The following is an 11303-nucleotide window of genomic DNA, read 5'->3' as shown; positions in this document are numbered from 1 at the left end:
CTGCTACCATAACACAAAAAAAGTAGAACTTACCAATCAGACAGCAAAAGCAGAGCCAGAAAAAGACGAATGTTCTTTCTTTAAACATTTTCTTTCAACAAATTGAAATAGAGACTTTTAGAGATTATCTGAGAGCGATGTGGACTCGATGTGTTTTGGCTGAGTGAGCATGTGTGTGTGACGTGTTGATTCTCTAGTTCAGTTTCACAGCAGTTCCGTTTTTTTTTTTTTAGAGGTTCAAGCACGTAGTGCTGAAACCCTATTGTTATTGTCCTGATTTTTATTATTAGGGGCCAAGCACCGAAGGTGCGAAGGCACCTATTGTATCCGTTCCCGTTCCTATTATTAGGGGCCAAGCACAGAATGTGCGTAGGCACCTATTGTATCTGTTGGCGTACCAAAAATAATTCTTCTTTTTCTTCCGCTCTGGGAGTCTATGGCAGCCCATAGAACCGATCGCGGGAAAGTTGTAATGGTTTGACATTCTGATAGAGGACAGTCCCAACATTAAATACACCAATTTTGGTGTGTCTAAGTCATTCCCTCTAGCGCCACCAACTGTCCAAAGTTTCACTCATGTTTATTCTAATAACTTTTGAACCACAAGGGCTAGAAACAAAATTCTTTTTTCCTCTGATTCCTGACCTCATGACGATTCGATTACTTTTTCGAACTCCTCCTAGGCCGTTGCTCCAATTTCCATGAAAATTGAATCAGATCATCTACAGACCATGCCGACAAAAAGTTATGGAATTCAAGTTGATTCGCTTAGCAATTTTCGAAAAAACCCACAAACAAATTTTACGTAGCGCTTGTGAAAACAGACGTAAGGCTGTATCTTTATTGGATTCGCTTTATTGGATTCAGACCAAACTTGGCACGTCATCACAAGCATGACCTGAGGCTACATGCTGCGTTTCGGCGCAACGCCACCTACTGGTCCGGAGATATGAAAAATGGCTATTTTTGCTTATAACTTCTGAACAGTTTGTCCAAAAATCATCAAATTGGTCTCGTTAGATCCAGGCCAACATGCTGAGTCGACTGATATCCAATTTTACCATATCGGCCATTTTGGCTGTCGGCCATTTTGAATTTTGTGCTAAAATGCTGTATTTTAAGAACGCATGAATGGATTGTTACGAAACATGGTATGGGTCATCAGCACGATGCCCTGAAGGAGCGTGAAAAGTTTCGAAGCAGCGCCACCTAGTGGTGAATTTTTTTTTCAAATGCTTATAAATTTGGGTGTGGTTAATTTATTTTCACGAGACTCATCTAATTATTCTCCTGAAACCTTGCCGAGTCCTACGATACCAAACATGCTAGGTTTCGCCTTACGGTTTGTGTAGCGTTGTGATTTAGCGCTAAAAAAACATTTGGCTATATCTTCGAAACCGCTTGTCCGATTGAGACGAAACCACCGTCAGAAGTTTGGAAACATAGGTCGATAGCTATAAACCAATTCTCAAATGCGAAAATATTGATAGAAAGGGGTAGTATAATTCAATCAAAGTCATGTGTCAGTCATTTTTTACGTGTTTTTTCATATAAATGTCTATAACTCTGAAGCAAATTAAGATATTTTCACCAGAATTGACACACGTATGTATGGGCTCACTCTGAGGACACATAAAAAAAAATATTGTAATGTTACAAAACTCAGAATGTGCCATCAGCACCATCACCTGAAGGTACTCAAAATATTTAGAGACCGCACCACCTAGTGGTCAGAGGTTATAACAAAATTTCCAAAAAGGCTAAAAACTTTTGTATAAATCTGGCTATTGAAATGTCACTGGTCTTAATAGATTCCTTGGGTCAAGCCGAGAACATAGATACCACGTTTTCCTTATTTGGCCGAACTTCCTGTCCGCCATCTTGATTTTCATTCAAAACCTACTTTTTCGAACTCCTCCTAGACCGTTTGTCCGATTTTCACCAAAATCGAATCATATCATCTCCAGACTGTGCCGACTAAAAGTTATGGATTTCGTGTCGATAGACGAAACCGTTTTCGTATAGCGCAGCAGAAAAAGACCCATGACTATTCAGAAAAAAAAGACTATTCAGGCTTTATCTCTGCAATGCCTTGACATATTGACACCAAACTTTGTATGTGTCATTGTCACTTCACTCTGACCACATCACATCAGTTTTGTAACTGCTCCACCTATTGGTCGAAAGTGATAATCCATTAAATCATATTCTGAATTTTTAAATGATTTTTCAGCCATTTCGCCTAAAATCCTCTCTAAATGTCTTTAATTGCTCATTGTTGCAGTTGGTCTGACACCTTCAGCCATGTTGGCATATCCTGTCATCTGCTTGCGCTTGGCCCCGATAATTGCTGCTTGCAGCTATATTTATTATTATTCTTCCTTCTTCCGACTGGGAGTCTATGGCAGCCCATAGAACCGATTGCGGGAAAGTTGTAATGGTTTGAAATTCTGATAGAGGACAGTCCCAACATTAAATACACCAATTTTGGTGTTTCTAAGTCATTCCCTCTAGCGCCACCACCTGTCCAAAGTTTTACTTTTATTTTGCTAATAACTTTTGAGCCGTAAGGCCAATCAGCAAAATTCGTTTTTTCGCTGTTTCCTGAGCTCATGCCGATTCGATTGCACTCTATGACTTCATTTTCCATCATAAAAATATGGCCGCCATTTTGAATTTTTCTAAAAACCTACTTTTTCGAACTCGTCCTAGACGGTTTGTCCAATTTGCACGAAAATTGAACCAGATCATCTTCAGGCAGTGCTGACCAAAAGTTATGGAATTCAAATTGATTCGTTAAACGGTTTTCGATAAACACTCAAACAAATTTTACGTAGCGCCTGCAAAAACAGTCGTAGGGCTGTATCTTTATTATTATTATTCTCCCCTAAAACTGATCATGCAGACCGAAACTTGGCCAGATGGTAGTCCTAAATTTGGGGAGAACCTATCAAACTATGAACCCCGTTGGCCAATAGGTGGCGCTACAGCGATCAAATGCGTGAAACTGCTCATAACTCCTAGACCGTATGTCGTAAACTCAAGTGTCTTATATCATTGGAATCCAGACCTCATGGCGAACAAAACGTATATATCCGATTTCATTTCCGGTATGTAAATCTTTAAAAAAAACTAGTCCTAGGTATTTCGCCCGATCTGAACCAAACCAGTGCAGAAATGTTCTCTGGAGTCTGAATATCAATAGTTATAAAAAAAAAAGTTGAAATTTCGATTCACAGTCGCTAAGGGGCGCAAAACGAACGTTGGAGGAAGAGCCTATTTTACTAAAATGGCTATAGCTCGAGAAGTAAATGAGATAGCTTCACCAAACTCGGTACATATATGTATGAGTTCAATCTGAGGTCACAGTAAACAAATTGCGACAATTGAACACTAGCTGGCGCTATAACATGAAAAAAAAACATAAAAAGGGCTATAACCACCTGACCGTTAGTCCGATTGACTTGAAAATTGGTATGCAGTGTCTTGGTCCAAGGTGCCATGTATGTCTATGAGGACATTGGCGTATCTCAAAAAACATGGCCGCCATCGGCCTATGAAGTTTGAGCACCTATTAGACAAGGTTAACGGAGGCCGATCGGAACGAAGCTCGTTGGACATGTTCGACTCATGGCCCTAGAGGTTTTGAATTTTGAAATAAATCGCTTTTGAAAGAAAATAGTTGGCGCTAACTATCTGTGCACATCGCCATTTTATTTGTATATGTAGGTGGCCTTTTTGGGAAAGTGCTCCTTAAATCTATATGGGCCAGATTTACTAATAACAGGGTTATTTTTGAGGCTGACCTTCTTGCATATGCATTTGTAGGAGTTTCCCTTTCAGGCACACAATTTATGTGAGGAGAGTATTTTGAATCAGGCAAGGTGATTTACTATGGTGTGCGTTAGTCAATTTAATTGCTTTTGCGCAATTATTTACCACTCATTAAACCAGATGCTAATTTGCATTGCTCTTGGAAGATTGTGTTGGTCATTATGGAAATGATCTGGCTGCGTCTGTGTTTTTTAATTTGCACGTCTTCAGTAGATCAAGCTCAGAACTTTCCACTCCTATCTGCGCTGTTATGGAGTTGCGCTCTCATACGAACTTGCCCTGTTTAGTAAATCTGGCCCTAAGAGATTTGATTATTACATTACCTCTGAAATTTTGTCCTGAAACCTATCACTGTGACAGCTTGAAGACAGCAAAAAAAGAAGTGTGGGAGGTTTTGAAATGAAAAACCTGAAGGCTTTCTTACCTGTCAATCATTTTGGATTGACAGGCCTTGGGGGCGGGGTTTTGAAGAGAGAAAGTGTGGTTGAAGATATGGGCGTTGTCTAATTCAGTCAGTCTCTCAAAATTGACAAACTATTTCAGACCACTGAACTGTTGAAGAAAATGTTTCACACATTTGCTTTGTGCTGTTTGTGCTGTTGCCGTCTATTAGGTATATTTTATGATTCATTTTTGCCTGCTATTTGTGTGGAATAATGAACTTCAGTTATACCATCAATAAATAAATGTAGATTTTGTTTTATTAACTTATGTTTATTTTAATACTAAACCAAAACCTATTTGTACAATATATAAAGATGTGTGATTTCAGATACTGTTTAGTTTCCTGCAATGTATTTTCCACACTTTTGTTACTTTTAACTGTCTTTAACCTTTTTAGTCTTTCTATCTTTCCAAAGTTTGTAATTAATTTTAAAACTGCTTAACTTCAGTTAAACCTTTATTAAACCAACCCAAGTTTTACCTTTATGATGAGTGACTAAATATTGTTTGTTCTCCAGGTGTGTTTGGTGTTGATACAGTGAAGTCAATACCTGCGGCTGAAGGAGAATCTGTGACTCTAAACACTGATGTTACTAAAATACAGACAATTAAACGGATAATGTGGCAGTTTGGAAATGACAGATCAATTATAGCTACAATCAGTAGAACCCTCAATGAGACCAAAGTATATGATGATGTTCCTGATGGGAGATTCAGAGACAGACTGAAGCTGGATCATCAAACTGGATCTCTGACCATCACGAACACCAACATCACCACAGACTCTGGAGAATATGAACTGACCATCATCAGCAGCAGCAGAACAATCACACACACATTCACTGTTACTGTCTATGGTGAGTAAAGAATTACAGCTCTCTATTATACATTACAGAAATGACAAATATTTCACATATTTGTGTATTTATTGGTTATTTTTTTAAATGTATTTTCTAATGTGTTTTTGAAAATGAAATAGCCTGTGAAGCTGATGTGGAAATTTCCAACATCATTCTGATTCCACACAAAGCAAAGTTAGTCAGGCTATATGCTTTGGTGTTGAAACAAAACTTATATTGTGTGCATGCCTGTGTGAGACTGTAACATTTTAGCCGATTTAAAGAGCCACAGCAGTGTTAAACCCATGCATTCTCTGTATAGAGGTTGGTGGGAGTATCATGGCTCAAGTGTTGAGGTGTAACGATGACTGACTCGGTTGAATGTTTGAATCCGTATGCAGTGCTTTATTTAACACAGCAGTACAAACAAATAGAGAATCAAGGCGAGTATCGTAGTCAACAAATAGGTGCAGGGTCGATAACAGTAGAAGCAGTCCAAAATAGGAAACAAGTCCAAATCCGATAATCCAAGAATCGTGGTCACAAACAGGCAATATCACAAAACCAAATTAGGGATAAGCAAAACACTCGAAAGAGACAGGGTAACCTGGCAATACTTCGCAACATGATGTACAAACAACATTGCTTATAACTGATAGGAACAGGAAGTGATGTGGCAGTATTCAGTATTCAGGGGATGGCTCCCTCTGGCGGTTGAAGGACTGAATGGCAGATGCAGATGTTACATGAGGTCTGCATGGCTCTCTTTTTTTTTTCATCCCACCCCCGACCGTTCCCACTATAGGTTCTATTCTGCACCGGCTCACTTCCGATTAAAATTCACTCTTTGTTCACCTGCAGTCTGCTTAGAATGATTTTCTTCCCGAACTGACTGGTCCAACTAAATTTAGTTCTCATTTCCTAGTTTTCACATTTAATTTTTTAACCTAAAGAAAGAGAGAGATTGGGGATAACAATTTTAAAATATTATTGTCACAAGTTACTCTCTCCCCAATGATTTTGGAGTTTATTAAAATGCGGTTTATCAATGTTCATAAAACAGAAAATACAAGCTTTTGTGTCAGGATATTATATTGCCATGCTAAAATGGAAGAAATGTGTGTGTCTGCCGGGACCTGATGTTAGATCCACCAGTCAGAGAGGAATCTTTTTTGTTTTTTGTTTTTTGTTTTATCTTGTGTTCCCTATCAGTCAGTCACGTTCGATGTTACGTCAGAACAACTGACGAAATGGTATCTCGCCCGAGAGCCTTCGAATTTAAACAAAACAGGCCAATGGACACTGGCAAGGGAGATTTGCATCACAAACCATTCCATGCGAGGCGGGTGTGTAAGGAAGCGTGCTGAACTGACTCATTAAAGCTTTCGCTTTTTGGAGCCAAAAGTTTCTGACGATTCTGCTCTGCAATCATTGTTCACAAGAACCAGGAAGAAGCTCTTCAGAGAGTGTTAGTGTGACGGCGCATGTCAGTGGTGGTCGCTTCTAAAAGATATTTCTCTACATTCATTGTAGTTCACCTAAAAGAGTATTTCACACACTGCAGTGCAGAAGTGTGTCTTGCACACCGTATAGTGACTGTCCCTGTGCAGTGCTTATCCTTGGATTTTTTTTAGTGTCGCGGAGCATAGACGCGGCAAGGCATGCAGTAGGTGGTTGTTTGTATCGGTGCATTTCTAGAGTGTGCTAAAATGAGGAGTGCACATAAATTAGGTTAATAAATATAAAGAACATTTATTTACACATCATCAACTATTTCCAACATACTTCACTGTGTGATCACTTTTTTTCTTTCCATTTGAACTTATTTGGACTCCATTTTTTCACACAAATACAGTGTTGTGTTTTTTTCTGGTAATCAAATGAAGACATAAAACATTAATTTATTTTAATCATATAAAATTAATAACGTGCTGCACAATGAGCTTTACTGTTAAAAATAAAACATGGAAGAAAAATTGCAATTATTCCTTTAAAATAAAGTTTTTATGATTATTTGTATTTGTGTTATTATTATTATTACATTGAGACATATCTAAATTCTACCTTACAACAGTAATATATTTCTGTCAAGTAACCAAACTTTTACTTTGACGCGTTGCCGTGAAGACCTTTTAAGTTTCTGTGTGATTATGACATGACAATAATTTTAAGACCCAGTTAGAAGACTTGTCTGCGATGTGTAGCGTTGTAGATACAGACATGGGACAACAGGCCGCTGGCGGCAGTTTCACTGCCCAAAAATAACCACACAGATAAGTAAAGTTATCACAACACATAAATTGCAGTGAAGATTTTGGCATAAAAGCAATAATAACAATAAAGATGAAATAAGATTATCGGGAGGCAGAAAATTCCTCACCTATTCAGATTATCGGGAGCCAGAAAATTCCTCACCTATTCAGATTATCGGGAGCCAGAAAATTCCTCACCTATTCAGTGCATTAACAATGCCAAGAGGAAGAGGAGGAGCCAAAACAGGAAATGATGTAGACTCATTATGACATCACAGAAATTAAAGGGGAAAACGCTCATTCTTCAGGCAGGTATACCAGATATAAGATAAGTAAATTAACAATTTTGTGTGAATTATAATAAACAATACATATATTTAACAGTACACTTTCTGTACCTGTTACATATAGATATCATTGTCAGAAAATGATTAAAAACTGTATTCTGCTACCAGGCCAGTAGTTGGCAATGTTTGTAAAGAAAAACTATACCCGCCTATAGAGGGTTTTCACTACACGTCATCAGTCCGGAAGTTGGCCATTTTGGAGCCAATCAGAGCGTTTAGACTGAAGTGGATTTCCTGATATGTGATTTGAATAGGATTTCAAACCACATATGGATGTAGCTTGAAACGGATTTCTTGTGCTTTTTTTGGATTGACAATCTGAACGTAGATAATGTCGGGATTAGAAATAGAAGGAAGAACTGCAGTATGGACTAGAGAAGCTAGCTCGTTCGGATATTTACCACATATTAACTTTAGTTTGTCAAAATTTCGCGCTCTTTCCTGCTTACTAAGTCCTTCTCTATATGATTTCGCAGCTTTCATGTGTTTTTTCCGTGGTTTAGGCATCATAAATTAGTGTAACAATGTGTTCAGTAGTACATAAACAGTGCAATCCATGCCGTTGTTTACATCTGAGTACCTCCAGTATGGCAGCGCATCCGGGTAACTGACCAAATCATGACGTAGGTGCACCCTCTATAGACTGGACACATAATACACATGCAGATGACGTCACCGTTTTCACAAATTCATGTTTTTGTAGTTCAAATGTTCGTCTTTTAAATAGGCTTGGTTTTAGTTAGTTATTTAATATTATAAAAACAGGGGTGTGATGTCATGATTGACAGCTATGATTAACAGCTTTGTAGCAACAATGACATCTGCTTCTCGCATTAAGTGATCATATGGGAAGACACATCGTCTTGTGTCCGTACTGGTTAATAATTGCCCCACGAGGAGCAATTTGCCAGCGCCAGTTCGGCTGGCCTCGTGACATTCCACACACACACACACACACACACACACACACACACACACACACACCCACCCACACACACACACACACACACACACACACACGCACGCCATTCATGGAGCTTTTCAGAGAAAAGTACCCCTAAAATGTTGATATGTATTCCTATGTTTCTCAAAGTGTCGTCACTTGCCATAACGGAAACACTGACAACTTTATTGTGTGTTTAATCAAACTTTATTTGTGTGTAATTATGCATATAAATGTAACGTTATGTTTCCCCAATCTTTACCTGTCATAATTGATATCTCTGTAATCCTCTCCATCTAACGGAGTCGAATCTTGACTGCAAAGTACAATAATATGCATTTGTTCCAGGAAATATCATATTTCTAAATATGATCCTTTCCCTCATAAAACACATGGTCAAAGGAGGCGTGTTTTTCTTCACACAAAGAGAATTTTTCCCGCTTCAGGAAAGGCAATCTGATTTGCTGGGCCTCGGAGAGAAGGCGTAAACAGAGGTCTGTTAAAAGGCAGAAACCCCCTCTGATCCCTCTCTCTCCTCTCTCATCGATCCCACTTCCTCGCTTCTCCGGTCTCCTCCTCCTTCTCCACGTGCAGCGCTGCTCTGGTTGGACAGGCCTCGCCTTGGCCTCTGGGACACATGGCCCGCGTCATGTAAAAGCCTGCCGTCTTTGCAACCAAGATTTGCAACCTCTCCCGTCCCGGGAGATGAACTTTCTCGGTAACATTACAGTCAGTAAGCCTTTTAAACTTCGCGGCACTGGAAGACCCAGCAGAAACAGGACACGTCCGCGCTGTCCGCTTCCCGCTTCCTGCCTCAGCCTCACCAGAAAGAGCACAGAATTCTGCAAGTATATTGAGTTGATAAAAGCTGTTTTCCCGGTGTCTCGCGAATCTAGGTTTCTGTATGTAATAATTACTAATCTTTCTTTCTTTCTTCCTTCCTTTCTTTCTTTCTTTCATTTCATGTTATCCTGATCACGTATTTTCTTGTTTGGTTAAATGTGTGTTTGTTTTATTGTTTGTATTTTTACGTACGTTTGTATTTGTAGCCCATATAATCTTTAGTTTTACATGTATTAAAATCCATATATCCTTTTAACTGTCTCTGTATTTGAAAGCCCACTTTTATAAAGTCAATGAGACAAAAGATCTTGATACAAGCTCGATATAGACTACATGGAGTAGTATTAATTAATAAACTCAGAAAGTTTGATGTTCGTGGCCAAGAAGATAAAACTTTCTGGGAAGTTTGTAAAGAGATACCCCTTCTTAACTGTGATAATCTCACCTTTATTCGCTGGACGAATAACGATTAGACCAGTTACAGAACAAGGTAATCTCTATAATTGATCAAATAAATGTACATGCGACTTATGAATTATGACCATGAGTCATAATTATTAATATTTCCAAAATTCCCTATATTTTTTAGCTAATTCAAATTAACCCAAAGTCGTATTCGCTACAGCTTCTCTGAGCGAAGTAGTTACTGAGGCGCCAACTGACTTTTTTAGGGGTTTTCGGGAGGAGATTGGAGCTTAAAAATAAATAAATTTAATTTAAAACTTAAGCAGAGTAGACCAATCACAACATACTGAGCCATCTGACCAATCAGAGCAGAGTATACCAATCACAACAGACTGGACCATCTGACCAATCAGAGCAGAGTAGACCAATCACAACATACTGAGCCATCTGACCAATCAGAGCAGAGTAGACCAATCACAACAGACTGGACCATCTGACCAATCAGAGCAGAGTAGAGCAATCACAACAGACTGGACCATCTGACCAATCAGAGCAGAGTAGACCAATCACAACAGACCAGGGTTATTATAGTTTTGCATTTTTTATTAGTTTTTATTTTTATTTCGTTTTGAATTTTTGTTTTCAAATTCAGTTTAGTTTTAATTAGTTTTTAAAGTGGGTTTGCTAGTTTAGTTTAGTTTTTATTTTTTGAAAATGCTTAGTTTTAGTTTAGTTTTTATTAGTTTTAGTGTTAGTTTTAGTCTTTTTTTGTAATTTGGGTTATTTGTCAGGGGCAAAATTCAAAAAGATCAGAAAAAGTATTGTGTAATAAAAACAACAAAAACATCATACAATTTTAGAAAACAATTCACAACCCATTGAAATTCCTTTACCTCTTACAACCTCCACACGCCGTACCAAAAATCTACACATCAGAATTCACACCCTATACCACAGCCGTACTATAGCCTGCTATAGTAATATAGTACTATATATAATATACTATAATAGTAACCATAGCCTACTCATCTGGATTGAAGCAGCAAACATTCAGTGTAAAAGTACAAAAATGACATAACATATTTAATATTTGAATCACAGCTTAGGGAAGAGTGGGGGAAAACGCCCCCCCCTGGGGTAAAACGCCCCCCACCTGTTTTTCTCAAAATAACAACTAGAGGTAGTTAAGATACATTTTTACTGTTGCTATGCACTACGTTGATAACGGGGATATACAAATCTCTATGGAGAAGCTGACACCAGCGACATATTTGAAGAGAAGAGGATTACATGGTAAATGCTATAATTTTCAGATATTAGTAAACAAGTGTTTAAAAGAATATTGTTCTTCAGGATATCGCAGTGATGTATGATAGATGAATAGTGAAGTCTGTAG

The 11303-nt window shown here is 38.3% G+C and overlaps 3 protein-coding genes across 12 annotated transcripts in view; 2 read left to right on the top strand and 1 right to left on the bottom strand.

Annotated features, from left to right (window-relative positions):
• The window catches only part of LOC308701935 (uncharacterized protein), a 166878-nt gene that overhangs the window by 65555 nt on the left and 90020 nt on the right, over positions 1-11303 (top strand). The window lies entirely within an intron of this gene.
• The window catches only part of LOC308701953 (uncharacterized protein), a 116914-nt gene that overhangs the window by 52443 nt on the left and 53168 nt on the right, over positions 1-11303 (bottom strand). For 4 of the 9 annotated variants that reach the window (XR_014031538.1, XM_081384442.1, XM_081384443.1 and 1 more), the window contains exon 1: positions 34-484. The exons of 2 other annotated variants lie outside the window; for them this stretch is intronic. Coding sequence is in view for 5 of the 7 variants with exons in the window: in XM_081384442.1 (XP_081240568.1) it covers positions 34-88 (55 nt within the window). In the remaining 2 variants the exon portion in view is untranslated. Of the gene's footprint in view, positions 1-33; positions 485-11303 lie in introns of those variants that run through there. 3 more of the 9 variants (XM_081384447.1, XM_081384448.1, XR_014031539.1) reach the window with 2 other exon arrangements.
• The window catches only part of LOC308701960 (uncharacterized protein), a 92407-nt gene that overhangs the window by 55436 nt on the left and 25668 nt on the right, over positions 1-11303 (top strand). The window contains exons 1-2 of one of the 2 annotated variants that reach the window (XM_081384460.1): positions 4355-4447; positions 4797-5135. In XM_081384460.1, coding sequence (XP_081240586.1) covers positions 4399-4447; positions 4797-5135 — 388 coding nt within the window. In that variant the 5' untranslated portion in view covers positions 4355-4398. Of the gene's footprint in view, positions 1-4354; positions 4448-4796; positions 5136-11303 lie in introns of those variants that run through there. The other variant, XM_081384461.1, reaches the window with a different exon arrangement.

This window comes from Scardinius erythrophthalmus (assembly GCF_964197995.2).
Source record: "Scardinius erythrophthalmus genome assembly, chromosome: 14".
Classification (NCBI taxonomy): domain Eukaryota; kingdom Metazoa; phylum Chordata; class Actinopteri; order Cypriniformes; family Leuciscidae; genus Scardinius; species Scardinius erythrophthalmus.
The sequence above is the reverse complement of the archived record's forward strand: the minus strand, read 5'-3'. Positions and strand labels throughout refer to the sequence as shown.